Source organism: Panthera tigris, chromosome D3 (assembly GCF_018350195.1).
Source record: "Panthera tigris isolate Pti1 chromosome D3, P.tigris_Pti1_mat1.1, whole genome shotgun sequence".
Classification (NCBI taxonomy): domain Eukaryota; kingdom Metazoa; phylum Chordata; class Mammalia; order Carnivora; family Felidae; genus Panthera; species Panthera tigris.
The window spans coordinates 26,648,048-26,667,084 of NC_056671.1; the positions used below are offsets into that span (position 1 = coordinate 26,648,048).

Sequence of the window (19,037 nt, forward strand, 5' to 3'; positions counted from 1 at the left end):
CAGGCAGTGGCCCGAGAAATATACTCGCTGCAGGCGGACAAGTGGGCGAGACCTGTCACAAAACCAGAATGGACAGGGCGGGAAGAGATAAAGACCGTGATTTAGGGACCTTCTGGCCAAGCCTTGGCAGGTGGTGGGTTGTCTCAGTGAAGGCTCTATGGTGGCAGGCAAAGGGGGTGCCAGATGTCTCCCGGGTCACAGAAGCAGAAACCTGGAGCTCTAGGGACATCAGACCTCGTGGGGAAAAGGAGAAGCCAGCTCTCTGAGATGCTCTGTGATCCATGCAAGGAATCATTCTTAGAAAAATACAGTGCATGATGGGAGAAACCTTCCCATGGGGCAAGATACAAATTCTTACCTTTTTTCCCCTTTTATCTCCCTATGAAATTTAATAAAATGCCAAACTCTACATTTTATTTATTTTTATTTTTTTATTATTTTACTTTCTTCCTTTTTTTTTTTTTTTTTGGTCAGGATAGGAGACAAATTTTTAAATCACACCAGGGAGCAGAGCATGGCTTAGTCAATGAAAACACAGACTACAGAGTTGGACAAGCCTGGGTTCGAATTCTTACTAGTGTGTGTGTAGCCTTGGGCAAGTGTATGTACCACTCTGAGCCTCCATTTGGCGTGCTGCTGTCCCCCTGCCTCAGTTTCCCCAGCTGCTAAGTGGAGATAAGAATAGTACCTACCTGGAAGTACTTTTATCTTTGTTGTTGCTGTTATTAGCCCAGAAACAGCTCTGACAGTTCCTAGATGTGACATTAGACTAGTTATCTCACCCCTTTGAAGCCTCAGTTTCCTCATCTGTAAAATGGGGATAATAATTCTGACTTCACAGGGCTGTTATGAGGATTTTATGATATGGGTGTTAAGACGTGATGCAAGCTGGGCATTTAGTCAATGTTGATGCCTTCCTCTTCCCACGAGGCTTTCCTGCCTTTGGAGTGGAAAGCACGAGGCAGGAAAAGAAAGGCTGGAATCTGACATGTACACGTGCTGGGCAGCCCATCCAGCAGCAGTGAATGCCATTGGCCCACTTTGGGCCGCCCCCAGGCTCTGCAGCCAATAGCAGCGTGGATCCTCCGCCCGGCCCCTTCCGGTGTCTCCCTGCTTCCCAAAGGCCTGAGACCTGCCCCAGGGGGCTCCGATTCAGCAGGCAGCGGGCACGCCTGCGCCTGAAACCCTCCATCGCAGGAGAGCCAGCGTTGGGCACTCACCAGCTCCATGCACCTGCGGCTGGCCTCCGCCTCCCGCCGCACCAGCTCTTCCATGTCCGCCTTCAGCTCCTCCAGGCGCCGCTGGTAATACTGGCTGCTCTCCCGCTGCTGGGACTCGGACTTGGCCGCCTGCGTGAGCTCCTCGCCCATCTTGATCAGGCTGTCCCGAAGCCGGATCACCAGGACCTGGAGGCAGGCGGTGTGGAGAGCACACGTGCACCGTGGAGTTAGAGGCCAGGCGCCCGAGACAGGGGGCTCCGGCAAGAGAAATCCTTTGCTGAGTCTCCCTGACCTTGTATAAGGTAATCAGGACGACAATCCCGAGTTCTGATACCGAAACAAATAATTTATGTTAAAAACCTAGCAAATGAGGGGCGCCTGGGTGGCTCAGCTGGTTGAGTGACGGACTCTTGATTTTCGGCTCGGGTCATGAGATTCTCTTTCTCCCTCTCCTGCTTGTGCTCTCTCTCTCTCTCAAAATAAATAAATAAACTTAAAAAAAAACCTAGCAAATGATAATTGCTATTCAGAGAGGCAGCCTAGCATACAGCTGAGCACCCTGGCTTTGAATATGCCCTAGGTTCAATCCCCCAACTGCCTGTTCCTGGCTGTGTGACCTTAGGCAGGTTATTTAACCTCTCTGAGAGACAGAGATGATGACAGTATTTATGTCCTAGGGATCATGTCAGACTTGAAAACGTTAAGTTCTGCAGAAGGTTTAGTTCAGTGCCTGGCACATAGAACATTCTAGATAAGAGTTGGGGACTATTTAAAATTTTTTTTAATGTTTATTTACTTTTGAGACAGAGAGAGACAGAGCATGAATGGGGGAGGGTCAGAGGGAGAGAGAGACACAGAATCTGAAACAGGCTCCAGGCTCGGAGCTGTCAGCACAGAGCCCGACACGGGGCTCGAACTCACGGACCGCGAGATAATGACCTGAGCCGAAGTCGGACGCTCAATCGACTGAGCCACCCGGGCGCCCCAAAAGTTGGGAATTATTACTATTTACAGCAGCCCCCATCATTTTATGAAGATGTGCAGTGGGGAGAACACTACACTGGGAAATCAAAACCCCTTCCCTAGTATGGATTTTGGTCTCCCAATTTGTAAAGTGAGGAGGTTTTGGTCAAACAAGGTCCCTTGAGCCTCAGCTCTAATGTTTTATGGCATTTTTCCCTTTCCAGGGGGAAAAGCCAAGAGGACACAATGAAAAAATAGAAGAGAGCTGTGGGCATCACCAGTGCTACAGAAAACAAACCCAAGGGCTGTTCTGCAGAATTCATTAGTTGGCCAACATGCCTGCAGCCAATCGATTCTGATGGGCAAATACTCCAGTGTTGACCTAAAAGGGAGCCCACATGAATATTTCAGGTCCTTGAGCAAGGCGCTGAGCCCCTCTCCAGATCTGAGACTGAATCATGGTTTAGAAGAAAAGCGTTACAATTCAATTGCCCTTCGCCTTTCAAATGGAGTTTGGTAACAATTTCAAAGGGTGGGGGGGGGGGGTGTTAAAAGGAAGAAGAACAGTTCTCAAAAGGTGTCCCCGAGGCCTGGAATTCTACTAAATTCAAGTCACAACAGCAGAGGGGAAAGGGAATTTGGATATGGAATCTGCCACATAAAGGGTTTTTTAAAATCATAGTTTTATTTTATTTTCTGCTATCGCTTGACTATGCTAGATTCAAGCAAACGGATATAGCCTGACATTATATAAACTTAAAGCGTAGTAGATCAAAGTTCCATGGTGATCTGCAGAGACGATTATGCCTCGAGGGATCCCTTGAGCAGCTCTGAGAAGCTCTGAGGGTCAAGGCAAAGAAGGATCTTTCTCCATTCTTCATACATCGCACACAGCCTTCTTAGAGACAAAGTGCCCAACGGGGGATTGGAAGAATGGCTCAAAGTGAGGAACGCAGCCTCAGCCTCGCATTTCTAGATGGACCATCGTCCGGTGGCTAAGCCAGCTGACTGCGGAGAAATTACAGCCTGGGACCAGGGGAGAGTGATTATCCCCGGTCCATCTACTCCTGTCACTGACACTAAACGGCTTTATCTTGAACAGGTCCCTCGACCTCTCTGCCGACACCTTGTAGTTCATTCGATGAGGCCTATCCTACCTTCCCTACGGGGCTGTGGTGAACATCCAGGGGAGTGGCTAATGACAAACAACTTTGACAGTGGTGACGTCCATGTCGCTGGCCTGCAGAGCTAAATGTGAATGTTGTCACTGAATCTCACCCCAGCCCATCCACGTCTTACCTGCCCCGCTCAAGGTCCAGCATCAATGTCACCTCCTCCTGGAGGCCTCCCTGATTCCTCAGCTTGAAAAGACCTCCTTGCCCCCCAAACCTCACAGCCCTCTGTCCATATTATGGGTATTTATGTACCTATTTTACTCACATCTCCTACAAAACTCCATGTTTCTGAAAAGCAGAATCTGCTTTGTACATCTGTCTTTCATGTGCCTAAAACAGAGCCTGGTACACGCTAGGTGCAAAATAAATTTCTGCTCAAAGTGAGTGTTGGGTGCATAAGTGCATGAGTGGTCAGATGGGGACAGGCAGAACAGGACTGATGGATAAAAACACGGACAGAGGGGTCAAGGTCTGAAGAAAGGGAAAGAACAGAGGGAGAGAAGAAAGCATGGAGAAAGGAAGGAAGAAAAGACATAAGGAGGGTGATGGATGGAATGATGGCATATGGACGTGGATGGAGATACATGAGGTGGGTAGGCTGGATGGATAGTTATCTGTGGGACCGTGTGGTTGAAGGAAGGCAGAAAGGAGGGAATGGGGGAAGCAACACGGATGAGAGACGGGTGAGGAATGTGTATCCAGAGAAAGGCATGAGTGGATGGAGGGACGGTCAGAGGACGGACGGAGCTTACACGAAAGCCCCACGGCTCTAGGCACGAGCAATATTTACATGTCCGCGCATACCTCAAATCTCTTAATCTGCACTTTCTGGAACTCCGTCTTGTTCTCCAGGTCACAGATGACTGCCTCCTGCCTGCTGACAATGGCTCGATCCACGGTGGACTGTTCCAGGTACTCGATGCGCATCTGGGCCACCTGCAGCTGGGAACGAGCCCAAAAGATCCATTGGCCACCTGCTGGCCCTGAGTCCCAGAATGGAGACATATGCCGGACTCAGCCCCAGGCCCATTGCCACGGCCTCCTTCTTGGCTCTGGTGATACATGTTAAAGACACAAGTGCCAAGTGCCGATCCCCTCATGCCAGACCCTGCCCCTGCGTCTCAGATGCTGGAGGTGATGTTTCCTGTGTCTTCTGCATCCAACACAAGACTCAGTCAGTGCTTTGCTTACCTCCTTTCCCTGCTCTGCTAAGGGGGCAAAGCCAGTGTGTGAGCCGCGAGCTTCAGCACCCAAGGACGCAACCAAAAGTGGGCTTGGGAGCCAAGCATATATACCAGACTTCAAAGCCAGGCTCTGCCACTCTCCAGCCGGATGCACCTGGGCAGGCCGGGTCCCTTCCATGAGCTCATTCTTTCTTACTTTTTCTTTTTCTTTCTTTCTTTCTTTCTTTCTTTCTTTCTTTCTTTCTTTCTTTCTTTTGTCTGAGGATTGAAGGCGATTAGCGCCTGGTATATGATAAATACCCAACAGATGCCTACTGCTGCTATTATTTTTCTGGTATTTGGTATTACTCATCCCCATGGACATTTGCTTGAGGCTCTGTCATTTCGATAGAAACTCTAAGCAGGCACAGGCGACAGACCTTAGAAGTGCTTTGAGAATCCCATGGATGATAGCAGCCCTAGCTAATGAGTGAAATTCAGGGGTGTTTGGAGGAAATAAGGCTTGAAAGGAAGATTTCACAAAGGACAATGGTCCTGTCTTGCACAGACCGTCCCTTTCCCCTTGGAACCATTTCTTGGAGGGGGAAACTCTTGCACTGAATGGCTGATGAGTTTCACTGCACAGGGCGTCTTTGGATGCCACACTGGCATGAGCAAAAGTCAGCGTGTGTGTGTGTGTGTGTGTGTGTGTCTGCTGGGATCGTTCTCAACTCCTTTGGTGCACAACCGAAGTTGAGTGAATGGATGAATGAATGAGTGAGTGACAGTTTCCGGGATCCAAACTGGGAGGTCCCAGAGGGAACCCTTCCTTTCGTCTCCGCACTGTGGCGGCTCTGAGCACATACTTGTTCTTGAAGTTTCTGTTTCTCCTTCTTGGCTTCCTCCAGCTGCAGCTGTAGTTCTTGGATCTGCCCAATGTCAGTAGCAGACTGGTGAGACAAAAAAAAAAAAAATGTCACCTTGAGGCTTTGCGGGGAAACTACTGCTGGAAATCCCTTCTCCCCACCCCCAGATGTCTAAGACTCTCAGAACCTGTGACACAATGGCTCGTTCCAGAAAGTTACTGCTCACATCCTTCCGACATTGTTCGTCTCAATGTCTGCTGAGTCACTCCCGTTATATAAGCCGATGGCTTTGGTCAACTGCCGGCATGCTGTTCTATACCCTTGAGAGCCCAGACAGAAATGGGCTGGCCACAGCGGTAGGGCCAGATACTGAGGGAAGAGAACTCTTGCGTGTCAAGTGACTGGGATTCTAGACTTGGCCTTGCCCGCTCTGCACCTCAGTATCCCCATCTATAAAATGGGCTGATAGTCTCTGCTTAGCTCCTCCACGTAGGGTTTGTTCAGAGATTAAATGCGGTGGAGACTATAAAGATCCTTTAAAAAAAAAAAAGTAGAACCAAACTGTTAAGCATGATTATCTCCGAAGAGAGGGATTCCAGGGGGAAGGCAGACCCCTCACTTTCTATTTCCTGCATGTTATGTATTATGTAAATTATTTATAACGCGCATAGGAGTACACTGCTTTTATAACTGATCAAATGAAGAAATTTCCCTTCTGACCCCAAATAGGTGTGATTCACAAAGGTAGAAGATGGCATAGGCTATTTTGGTGATGGCTGTTTTAATGTTGATGAAATATATCAGTGGTTATTTTTGTTACCGTTATTCCTTGTTTAGCAGAAATTCCCACGGATCCCATCTTGGGAGGATGCACCTGAAGCCTGGTAGGCACTGTACCACGGGTCCCCTCTGGGGTACAATGTGGGGATGATGCTCATTACTCCTGGAGGGGCTATCTTCCCCGTGATGCAGATCAGAAATCTGCCAGGGATGCCCTCACTCATCTGTCAGCTCCACCCCCAAGCCTCTGCCGTGCCCCAGCCTGCCACTATGCCTCCTGATTGCCTCCTGGGTCCATCCCTCGCCCATGTCCACTCTGCCTCCCCAGTACAAGCCAGCCACAGTCTTCATTCATTCACCAGCTGTTTACTGGGTGCCCTATTCCACACCAGGCACTCTTTCTAGACTCTGGGATCCAGCGTAGGACAAGACAAGTGCATCCAGGGGTGGCATCCTGGCTGATCCTCTCTCTCCTGCTCGTGCCCCTGAGAAAACTTGCCAATGATTCCCATCACACAGTAAAATCCAAACTCATCTCGGCCCACAAGCCCCTGCTCTGCTGGCCTTGCCAAACTCATCTTGCACCACACTCCCCTCGCTGGCCTCCTGCCAGGCTCTCAAATGCACCATCCCAGCCCTTTGCATGTGCTGTTCCTTCTGCCTGGAACATTTCCCACACCACTCACTATCCAATTCAACCTCACTGACTCCTTTTCCTCATTTGGATCTCCATCTGAGGGCCACCTCCTCAGGGAAGACTTCCCTGACCTCTAATCTCAGTCATGAGTCCCAGAACCATGTTCATTTCCTTTCTGGACTGTCAGCTCAGTTTGCAAACATTCCCTCTGTTCTGGGTGATAATGTGAGAAGGTCTGCCCAGCTCATGAAACTGGGAGCCACGTGCACGCAGGAATGGGATGTGCTTTTGCCCAACATGGCATCCTTGGCATTTGACATGGTACCTAACACATGATGGGGGCACAGTAAATATAGATAAATGAACGGATATCTCAATAGATGTATGGAGTGGTAGATGAATAGATGGAAGGGTGAATGGATAGGTAGATGGGTGATGAATGGGTAAGTGGGTGGAGGGAGGGATGGATGGATGGATAGAGGGACAGGTGAGTGGCTGGGTGGGTGCGTAGACAGATGGGCGGGTAGATGGGTGGATGGGTAGATGGGTGGATAAAATGAGGATAGGTGGATGGGTGATGAATGGGTAAGTGGGTGGGGAGATGGATGGATGGATGGATGAATGGATGGATGGACGGATGGATGGATGGATGGAGGGATGGAGGGATGGATAGGTGAGTGGCTGGCTGGATGGGTGGGTGGATGGATGGATGGATTGATGGATGGATGGATGGATGGATGAATGGATAGATGGATGGATGGATGGAGGGATGGATAGGTGAGTGGCTGGCTGGATGGGTGGATGGATGCATCAATGAGTGGGTAAATGGGTGGGTGGGTGGGTGGGTGGGTGGGTGGGTGGATGGATGGATGGATTTTTAGATGGATGGATGGATGGATTGATGGATGGATGGCTGGACGGATGGATGCATGGATGGATGAGTGGCTGGATGGATGGGTGGATGATGGATGGATGGATGGAGGGATGGAGGGATGGATAGGTGAGTAGCTGGATGGATGGGTAAATAGGTGGGTGGATGGTAGATGGGTGGATAAAAATTGGGGATAAGTGGATGAGTGGACCAATGAACAGAAGAATGGTGGATGGATGAATATTTTGATGGATATATAAAAAGGGCATGCAGGTGGGTGAATGTGTAGATAGGTGTATAAATAAGTCAAAACTTTTCTTGGTGGAGATGTCTTCCAATAATGCACGCCCATCTAAGGGTGACATCCTCCTCTATCAGGACCCCACAAAATTTCACAATCCCTATTTATCCTTGTGGCATTTAACCCTCCAAGGTCCTCAGACCAGAGAGGAGGGGCCCAACCACATCCCCCTGGCAATATCTCCCGCCTCCCCGGCCCAAGGCCACCAAGCCTCCTTCCACTTTCCGTCGCTACCTGAGCAATGAGGTCCTTGTGCTTCTGCATGAGGTCGTTCAGGTCGTCCTGGTCCTCATCAAGGCGCTTCAGCAGGTCAGCCCTCTCAAACTGCAGCCGGGATAGCTGCTCATCCACCTGGCGGGAGGCAGGACAGTGGTGGGGTGGAGGTAGAAGGGTGGGTGGGAGGACGACAGCAGGGGCCCGATGAGGAGCAAAGTGCGGGGGCTCGCCTGTGCGTGCATCAGAGGAGTGACCGTCTACCTGAGAGGCTGGCCGTGGGGGTGTCAGTGACAGCTCTGGGTGTGTGTGCGTGCATGTGCATGTGTAACAGGGCAGCCTGTGTCTATGTGGACGGACGTGTGTCCATGTAAGCCCACACGGGATTACATGTTATGTCCATTTTAAATGTGCCTGGGACACACGTGTGAGTGCAAATCCCTGTAATCTCCGCGAGAACCAGGACTTTGTTCTGTTCACAGAGACATCCCCAGCACTCGGCCTGCATACAGCAGGTGCTCTATAAATAGATAATTGGGCAGATGGATAAAATTAGATGCATATTTTACCTATGAGGGCATTTATTTTGTCTGTGTGTCTGGCAATTTTGTAGGTGAGTGTGTACATTCGTGTGTGTGTGTGTGTGTGCATGTGAATGTTTGTGGTAAGTTCCCCTTAAAGGGTCCAACAGGGATCTGGAGACAAGCTTTTGCCTATAAATCTGTGGCTATACCTAAACTTCGGGATTTTAGATGCGGAGTAAAAACTTAAGTCAACCTTGTACACCCAGACAGGGATTTAGAAATGCGCACCCAATTTCCACCCATATATTAGATTCATAATATATGTTCATTTCCTCCATTCAGTGGTGAGCACATAGTAGGTTCCTAATAGATGGCTGGGAACCTTAGAGGAGTGAGCCTAAGAGAGCCCATGAGGGATGCCCTTGTCTCCATGTGTAAGAATGAATATGCAGTAACCCAACCGTAATGCCCAAGTCCCCTGTTATGGTGGTGAGCACACAGTAGGGCTACAACAGGTGCCTGGGACCACTCACGTGGCGAGCACACTATGGGCACCCCACAGACAGTTTTGTTCCCAGTCAGGGTACTGAGCAAACAGTAGGCTCACAATGAATGCATCCCCACAGTGCTGAGCACACAGTAGGTCTACAACAAGTTTCCTTGACTACCTTCGGGGAGATGAACACATAGCTGATCCTCACATATGCCCTTATAGCTTTCTAGTGCTCAGCTCATAATAGGATGCCTGCACTCTCAGCGTGTTGACCCAGCAAGTGTGCAATCAGTGCCCTCGGCCCCTCTTGTGGTGCTGAGTACACAGGGGTCCCATGCTGGTTCCCAGAGCCCTATGCTGGCCCCAGGTCCCCGCAACTCTAGGAAGGGGCAGGTACCAGGCTCTTATTCCGGGTCATGTTCTCCAGCTCGCTGTGCATACTCTCCAGGTCCGCCGTCAGCGCCTTCTGGGTCTTCAAAGCGTCCTCACACTTGGCTTCACTCTGCTCCAGCTGCACCAGGCAGGGGAATGAGAAGGGAAGGGGAGGGGAGGGGAAGGGAAGGGAACAGAGGAGAGGGGAGGGGAGGGGAGGGCAGGGCAGGGCAGGGCAGGGCAGGGAAGAGAATGGGAGGGAAGGGAAGGGAACAGAGGAGAGGGGAGGGGAGGGGAGGGCAGGGAAGGGAAGGGAAGGGAAGGGAACAGAGGAGAGGGGAGGGGAGGGGAGGGGAGGGCAGGGCAGGGCAGGGCAGGGAAGGGAAGAGAATGGGAGGGAAGGGAAGGGAACAGAGGAGAAGGGAGGGGAGGGGAGGGGAGGGGAGGGGAGGGCAGGGCAGGGCAGGGCAAGGAAGGGAAGGGAAGAGAAGAGAATGGGAGGGAAGGGAAGGGAACAGAGGAGAGGGGAGGGCAGGGCAGGGCAGGGAAGGGAAGGGAAGGGAAGGGAAGGGAAGGGAAGGGAAGAGAATGGGAGGGAAGGGAAGGGAACAGAGGAGAGGGGAGGGGAGGGCAGGGCAGGGCAGGGAAGGGAAGGGAAGGGAAGGGAAGAGAATGGGAGGGAAGGGAAGGGAAGAGCCTCATGATGCCGCCTCCTTGAATGTCCTTCCCCTCCAGCCCAGCCCAGCCCCTCCCAAGTGGCGGAATAATTTACAGAAGATCCTCTCCTCCCGTCTGTCTTCACAGCTATTCATCAACCCACAATGAGGGGAGGAGAACGTGTTTGCATCTGAGATGGCCAGGCTCTGAGATACTCAAAATTGAACGGGCACTGTCCCATGAAATCAGGCTAGCCCGCTTCAGTGCCAGTAGCTGGTCCCCAGCTCTGCTCAACAAATATTTGCCGACACCCACTTAGTGCAGGCAGAGAGCAGTCAGCCTGGGGCCTTCCCACCCGCTGTGGGGAAGACAGGCAGGGACAGCCTCCCTGAGGAGCACAGGAAGAAAGCCATGGAGACACTGGGAACACAGGATGAAACCAGGGAAGGCCTTCTGGAGGAGGTGCTCAAAAGTCAGTGGGAACTTGCCAAGGAGATGTTTCTTAACCAGGTTTCAGAATTGTAAAGCCCCTCTAAATGGTATGCAACATATTTGCCATGTAAGCATTTTTCCTGGGTTCTTGAAGGTTAAGAGCCACTGACCTAAACAAAGTTTCTCTTTCTCACCCTTTTCTGTCTCATCTGATGTTCACCCACCGGCACACAGTAGGCCTCTTATCTTAGCAAAGTGGGGCCATCAAAATAGGTACAACTATCTTCCATGGCCCCAGAAGACAGACTTTCCCTGTTGGAGAAAACCACATCTGGGCACAAACCCTAAGTCCATTCTGCACCTGTCAGTTTCCCCTTGATTTCCGAACCCTAGAATCTCAGCAGAAAACACCCTTAGAGATCGCCCGAGGAAAACACTCAAGGCTCAGAGAGGGACAGTGCCTTGCCTGAGGTCACACAGCTGCAAGGAGTGAAGACGCCACTCGTTATTGCCCAGACTTGCAGATTTTCTCACTGCCAAGCCACGGTCCCTCCAAAACAGTTAACAATATTAAGGTGCGTGCTCACAAGACAGAACAGAAAAGCAAGCTGGAGTCCTCGTGAAATGACATGCATATGATCTCTGATCCCCAAGGCCACCGAGTAAGTGAAGGCGCCCCATTGATCTGTAAAAGGAAAACAGCTGAGCCAAGGTGGAGGCCACCCCAGGACAACTGGCCAAGAGCCCGCCCGGGATCATTTTTAGCTCCTTCCCAACTGGGCAGAGAATATCTTCCTCAGGATATCCGGAGCTCAGCCCAGATGTTAGAATGATGCTAATGGCAATGGAAGGCGGGGACAATGGAGGTCACCAGTGATGTGCACATCTCCGGTCAAGTGCTCCGGGAAAGGTGCTACTCTCATTTTTGCTTGTAATCCTCATCTGTGAGGTGTGCACAGCTGTTAACCCATTATACACGTGGGGAAATCGAGGCCCTGAGCTTTCTCACACTGGCACCTCTAGTTCTAGCCCCACCCCACTGCCGGCAGCCACCATCCACAAAACTCCCATTTTCCAAGACCCCAAGAACAATGTATTCCTGCAGTGGGCTCGGTGGGGGACAGCCCGTTTCCCTGGGTGGGACAGCTGAGGCGCATGGAGTGTGATGTGGAGGCATTGTTAGAGCATCATCGACAGAGGAGGTGACACGTCAGGCACCGTCTTATCTTCCCGCAGGAGGCTCCAGGGGCCTCTGGGCAAGGCACGGAGGTGGCAGGGCAAGGCCAGGCCCTGGTTATCGCAGAAGTCGGAGGCCTCACTAAGGAGAAGCATTTAAGCTAAGACCTGAAAGATGCAGCCATGTACATATCTAAGAAGAAGAGTGCCCTGAGTGGAGGAAGTAGCTGGTGCAAAGGTCCTGAGGCAGGAACAAGAACAAAAGCGGAAGCGGTGCTGCGGGACAGAAAGGGAGCCAGTGTGGCTGGACAGCTGTACGGGGAGGAGGGGGATATGGTGCTGAAGTGGCAGATGCGGGGGGGAGAGGCACATTGGTGAAGCTAGTGAGCCGACCTCAGTCGGTAGGGAAACCACTGGTGGAGCAGGAGGAGGAGGGTGGCATGATCTACCCCTGGCTGCTGTGGGCAGGATGGGCTTTAGTGGACACGACCGGAAGGAGGGCAGCCGATGAGGACACACCGTGGTATGTGCAAAGAAGAAAAGGTCTGGGCGGGCAGGAGCTGGTAGGCCGTCCTGGGAGATGACGTCAGATAACTAACAGTGGAAGGGAGGGAGGAATCACACAGGGCCCTGTCGCCAGGCCAAGTTGCGTGGCCCGGGGCCAAGAGGCGAGCGACAGCCACTGTCAGGAACGGAACAGTGTAGTTCCAAAGACAAGGACAGCAGTTCCCGACCTGGGCTGAGGGTTTTGGCAGCACAGAGCCTCCCCGGACAGAGACGGGCATGGCTATTGGGGTTATTCTTAGCTCCTGCTGGGTTTGGGATAGGATCATCTTGGCCCCGATGGGTTTTGGCATGAACAGCTGCACCTGCCACCGTTGTCTGGGGACCATTTCCAGGGCGCTGTGCTTTCTCCGTCTTGCTTCAGAAAAGCCCCGTAAGAGCTCTTGGGAGCAGGGTACCTCCATTAGGACTGGCTGATATATGAGGACACCGACGCTCACAGAGCGGAGAGGCCTTGCCCAGCGGTCACGCAGCCGGTCAGCGGAGAAGCCTGGTGCGTCCGACTCCAGAGTCCAAGCTCTTCATTGCTGGGCTCCACCGCCCCTCATGAAAAGACACTCTCTGGAAAGTCTGGACCGCGCGGGGAGGGCGGATTAAGAGAAAGAGAAAGCTCGGTTGCAGAGTGAATGGCTGACCCAGTGGCTTGGTGTTCCAATGGGAGCCCCCCGGGCAGTGTCACGACGGCCTGGACCAGGCCGGGGGCTGGATCAGTCAGAGACAGTGGAACAGAATTCAGGGGTTGAATCCCTGCGGTCGGTGGGACCGAGGAAACACGCATCATCCCCAGAGCCTCCCGGAGATAAACACGTTCATCCCCGAGGGACGAGGAACGAAACCAACACTTACGGGCACTTGTGAAGTGCCAGCTCCCACCACGTGTGGGGGTCAGAGCTTGGCATAGAGCCAGGTCTGGAGGATCGGCCTCTCTCACTTGGTCATGTGACCTCGTGCCTCAGTTTCCTCACCTGTAAACTGGGCAGAGCCGTATCACTACGGAGTCCTGCGTAGTGAGTGAGTGAGACCCTGGGACTGCTTAGCACCCTGTCTGGCAGCGAGAAAACCCTAAAATAGTAATGGCAGTTGTCACTCCTGTTTGCCCCTTTCATTCCCTTTAACGGCCTAAGAAAGGTTGTTGTTTTTTTTTTAAATTTATTTATTTTGAGAGAGAGTGCGGTCACGCACAAGCAGGGGAGGTGCAGAGAAAGAGAGAGGGAGAGAGAGAACCCCAAGCAGGCTCCGCACTGTCAGCGCAGAGCCTGAAATGGGGCTCGATCCCACAAACCGTGAGATCATGACCTGAGCCGAAATCAAGGGTTGGATGCGTAACTGACTGAGCCAGCTGGGTGCCCCGAAATGGGTGTTTTTAACCCTGTTTTGGAGGCAAGGAGAATGACAGAAAGAATGTCAGGTTCCTGCCACCAGGGTGAGGCAGGGCCTCGGCTCCCACCATCGCAGGGAGGAACTTCAGGCTTCCTGGCAGACCAGGGAGGGAGGAGGGAGGGGGCCCACCCGAGGCACACAAGCCAGTAGGATCTGGAGGGGCAAAACCAGAAGCCGCCCGCCAGCCTGAGGCCCCCACTGGGCAGGCTCCGGGCTGCCGCTGACAAGCCATCTAAATGCCGAGCTTTAAAAATGTCAATTTATTACACTTTAGGGAGCGGGAAGAAATACAGGGCCATCTCGGGCTGATTTTCCATTATGGATGACCCGGCGTAAGAATAACTCACCGCACGTTATTTCCATATGGGGGCTGTTTGAGTGACGTTTTTATGAAGTCGGGTGGCAAGTCATGCTGGGGCTGAGATCAGACCTTCCGGGGGAGTGACACAGCCCAACGCTGCTTGGAAAATGCCCTCCCTTCCCGGGAGGCACTCCGGGAGGAGCAGTCAGAGAGCAGAAGGGAGTTGGGCAGCCAGGACTCCCCTCAGGAAGGGTTATGGGGGTCCACTCTCCTGTCCTCGTAGCCAGTGTAAGCACTGAGGATCCCAGGGGGCAGGGGACACCTCACACCTTTCGGCTCTGCGTCACCATCCTTCTGCATGGACGAGCCCTCTGGGGCGGTTCCCTGCCAGACCTCCAAGATGCAGGGCGGAGAGGGTTCGGGGGACAATCCTCTCTCTCCAGACCTGTCTTGGGGCTGGGCCCCCAGCACGCTCCCAGCGAGACAACTGACTTGATTTTCGTACACGTTCATGTTTTCTTTTCTCCTCCAAATCTAGTTTTTCGTAAAACCCACACGACAGTACTGAAGGTATGTGGAACAAAGCACGCAACGCCTTCCATGACTGGAAGCTTCTCTTCCTCCTGCACACGGTGTCATTCAATCGGGCACCCTTCCCCGGAATCTGCTCGAATTCAGAAAGGCGGGCGTCCAGGCGGGTGTCATTTCCGCCCCGGCCCCTTGACCTAGGAGTCTTCTCTATGCTATAGCTACAGGTGGGAACGTGCTTCCTGACCTTGTGCATGAACTAAGGGCTTCCTAGCTTTGTTCTGGTGAGGTCCTGACTCTCCAGGGATTGTGGGAGAGCCCTGAAGGTCCTTGAAGCCTGGTGCTCTCCTGGGCAAGAGGAAATGACAGATCAAAGCACTGCATGAATCTGGACAAGGGATGTCATGGACGTTGGTTATGACCAACTCTTACTCTGTGCCAGGCACTGCTCTGAGCACTTTTCACCAAAAGACGGGGCTGGCAGTGCGTTCTCCCAATATGGCTTCTCATCCACCACGAGGTGGGACGTTCATTGTTACCACAGCATTGCCTGGTGGTTAAGAGCACACCCAATGGTCAGGCAGAACCGGGGTCCAATCCCAAATTTCTATCTATGAGCCTACGACCTTCAGCAAGTGACTTAGCCTCTCTGAGCTTTCATTTTCCCATTCACAAAATGGGGGAAATAATGGCCCGTATTTTCATTGAGCAGGACTGCTGAGTACAGTTGTATTCGTTGTGCACTGCACAAGCCTAGGGGCTGCCATGCACATGGATTATGAAGATGAGCTCTTACCCTGTGCTCAGGGCACTGCTCTGAGCACTTTTACTGTATGAACTCATTTATCCTTCACAATGACACTCTGAAGTAGGGTCAATAACCATTCTTGTTGTTACAGTCGAGGAAACTTAGGATAGAGAGGTCAAGGACTTACTGAAGGTCTCACAACTGCTAAGTGGCAGACCTGGAATATGACACCCACTCTGAGCCATTGCACTGCATTCCTCCAGTAACAGTGGTGCCCATGACGGATGTTTTACAGGGGAAATTCTGTGATACGTCTGCACAGCATTTAATCTACCTTCTTTTTTAAAAAATTTTTTTCTTAATGTTTATTTTTGAGACAGAGACAGAGCATGAGCGGAGGAGGGGCAGAGAGAGAAGGAGACACAGAACTGGAAGCAGGCTCCAGGCTCCGAGCTGTCAGCACAGAGCCCGACGCGGGGCTCAAACTTGCAAACTGAGAGATCGTGACCTGAACCGAAATCGGACGCTTAACCGACCGAGCCACCCAGGTGCCCCAATCTCCCTTCTTTTGATAGCGGCACCCCATCTCCCCTGCAAAAAAAAAAAAAAAAAAAAAAAAAAAAAAAAAAAAAAAAAACCATCCCCCAGATGTCCAAGTGTATCTGATAGAGCTGACCCTCCCCTAGCAAGCTCTGAGAAGGGCATGTGACTCCGCCCAGCCAATCAGAACACCACTTCCTGTTCGCCAGCGTGCTTAGCTGTGGGGTAAGAGCCTAGAAGACACCGGGATTTTGGGGGGACTATAGGACCGAAGTTGGTTCTTTGTGATGCAGGATGTGAGGTCGGAGTGTCTGGCAGTCCTTCCCAGCAGGAAAGAAGAGACGGCCTGAGAATATAAAGTGACATCAAAGGTACTGAGGCAGGAAACACATTCGCAATGACGTGGTTGGAGAATCTAGGTCCGGCCAAGCCGGAAGGCGCTGTCAGCCACAGAGTCAACACTCAGAGCCACTGGTGGCAGGGGCGCCTGGGTGACTCCGTCCGTTAAGCGTCCGACTCTTGATTTTGGCTCAGGTCATGATCTCCCAGTTTGCGAGTTCGAGCCCCACATCGGGCTCTACGCTGTTAGCTCAGCGCCCGCTTGGGATCCTCTCTCTTCCTCTCTCTCTCTCTCTCTGCCCCTCCCCTTCTCTTTCTCTCTCTCTCAAAATAAATAAAATAAACATTAAAAAAATTAAAAAAAAAAAAAAAACCTTTGGTGATAGTGTTTGCTGACTGATCTGCTAAAAGTGTTGGACCAAAGTAGCTCGATCCAAACCTTGGGATAGGATAACAATCATTCGTTGTCTGCCTATTCTGTGTACAGATCCCTCCTCACAGGGGGATAAATATCCCCCCTTCCTGATTGTTCAGTGGGAAAAAGACGAGGGAATGAGATTTCTCCAACACCGACTCTACTAGGCACCTTGGGGGCCCTCGCTGCTCATTACCACCACAGCCCACAACTGCCCTGCGAGGCAGGCCTCAGCCCACAAATGGGGAAACGGTAACCCCGGGCAGGGGAAGTGACTCGTCCCGGATCAGATCCGAGCCGATGGGACTCCAAGCCCCTGCTCTTCCTGGGCCACCACACAGCCCATGCCGCAAGGAGCCTTTCCCTGCTGCTGACTTCATCTGCGGAGTGCTGTCTGCAACATCTCCCTCCTCCCCTCCCTGCACTCCCTGGGAGGGCGATTGAGATTCCCATCACATATACATCAACTACAACCCGATGAATAGCATATTACTTGCCTATGCAAAGCCATCTGCCGGCTTTAAATACCTGGCGAAAATGTTTGCTTTGGACTTATTAAGCCAGAGATGAGTGGGCCAGACATATGGAATGAGGCGGGGAGAGGGGAAAATGCTGATGTTTTGGCAGAGCTGTTAGAACTTGGATTTCTGGGTCTGGCCGAGCAACTCGCAGGATTTAAGAATCCTGTGTCGCAAATGCCACGGGCAAGCGTTCTAAGACACAGTGACTCTGGCGGGCTGATCTCGACACATCCCAGGCCTTGACATCCCGTCAGGGCGCTCGGAAGAATTAACCTTCGGTAGGAAGGCTTTCCCCCGAAGGGAATTAGCGGCATCTCAAACTATAGACAGCCCTGATATCGAACAAATTTATTAAATGCAAACATATTAAAAATGTCAGGCCAGGTCCACCAATGGTCTATCCGGCTCAGAAGTCTGATGACTGTGGCCCCAAGGGGAAACTTCCTAAGACCATCTGGTGGTTACTCTCTGTGTCCTTGGTCAAACGACTTGAGCATATATTAAACGTTCCATCGTCTTGCTTACCCTGTGCATCATTATTTATTGATGCATCGAAATGCTTTCTGGTTTCCATCCTCCTCAGAGTAAAAATAATCATTGTTAGTAGTGGACTAATCATAACCAGTCTCTGAATGCTTACCACGAATATGTTATTTGCAACACGTAACAACTCTTTGAAGTAGGGACTTTCACCACCATTGTATAGATGAAGAAACTGAGGCTCAGAGAGGTTAGTTAACTTGTCAAGATCACACAGCTTGTAAGTGGTGAATGGGGCCAGGACCGGACCTGAATTTTAAACCCACAGCCTTTTCTTGTAAGCCCTGTGGCCTGGGCTTCCCCCCTGCTGAGTAAAACAGACCTCCTTTCACTTGTTTGGAGTCTATTTCTTTGAGGGTTTGAGAGTCCTTCCTCGGTAACAGAAGGTAACGACACTTACGGCAGTGAGCATCTCATAACGCATATAATGGTCGGATCACTAGGTTGTACACCTGAAGCTAATATAATATTGTACGTCAACTATCCTTCAGTAAAAATTAAAATGAAAAAAAAGAGTCCTTCCTAATTTTGCGTTATAGGATCTAAGGACTGCTCAGGTACTATATGATTAAACAGACTTTACGAATTTCCTTCTTGCCTTCACCTCTGGTTGCAGTGGCTTTCGCGTACCCTGATGTTCTCCAAAAAAAAAGAAAACCTTGGAAAAGCAGGATAAGGTACACATAAAACGCCTCCCCTGCCCCCATCCTATCATGCCCTCATTTTTATTATATTTTCAGCACCCCATTGTCCCAGCACCCCATTGCTCCCCTAAATAGTGTTATTGTCTGAGTACCTCCCCGTGTTCCCACTAGATAATGGGCTCCTGGAGGCCACCTGGGGCTCGCTCCCCTCTGGGTCCCCACACAGTAGGGGCTGCACGCACATGCGCTGAGGGAGCCAAGGAAAGAGGTCAGCTCAGTGCATCACTAACCTGTTCCAGTCCGGGGAGGGGCGGGGCTGCCCGCGTCTGCAGCCCACTGCCCCTGCTGCCTGAGCCAGCCCTGAACACCCCCTCGGGAAGCCACCTGCTGCCTGGCCGCTCCCAGCTCCTCCCGAGCACAGGTCTCTGACCCAGACACCGGCCGGAGTCCAGACAGCCAGCTCCACACAAAGGATGAGGGGCAGGCTGTGTGGGCAGGACCCTCCCCTGCAGGAGGAAATGTCCTGCGTAGAGAGTGACCACAGACGTGTCCAGCCAACCTCCAGGGCTGGATCCTGAGTCCAGGCTAGAGACCCGGGTAGAGGGTGGTGGGCTTCCGGCCATCCTGCACCACCGCGCTCACTTAGCCAGAACATTCGGCTAACCAGAACACCC

At 51.8% G+C, this 19,037-nt stretch overlaps 1 protein-coding gene across 1 annotated transcript in view; it reads right to left on the reverse strand.

The window, feature by feature from the left end:
• Positions 1 to 19,037, reverse strand: part of MYO18B (myosin XVIIIB) — a 242,094-nt gene that overhangs the window by 70,613 nt on the left and 152,444 nt on the right. Inside the window, exons 34-38 of the mRNA XM_042961553.1 lie at positions 9,604 to 9,717; positions 8,211 to 8,327; positions 5,388 to 5,471; positions 4,163 to 4,300; positions 1,221 to 1,406 (exon numbers count right to left, since the gene is read on the reverse strand). Coding sequence (XP_042817487.1) covers positions 1,221 to 1,406; positions 4,163 to 4,300; positions 5,388 to 5,471; positions 8,211 to 8,327; positions 9,604 to 9,717 — 639 coding nt within the window. The remainder of the gene's footprint in view (positions 1 to 1,220; positions 1,407 to 4,162; positions 4,301 to 5,387; positions 5,472 to 8,210; positions 8,328 to 9,603; positions 9,718 to 19,037) is intronic.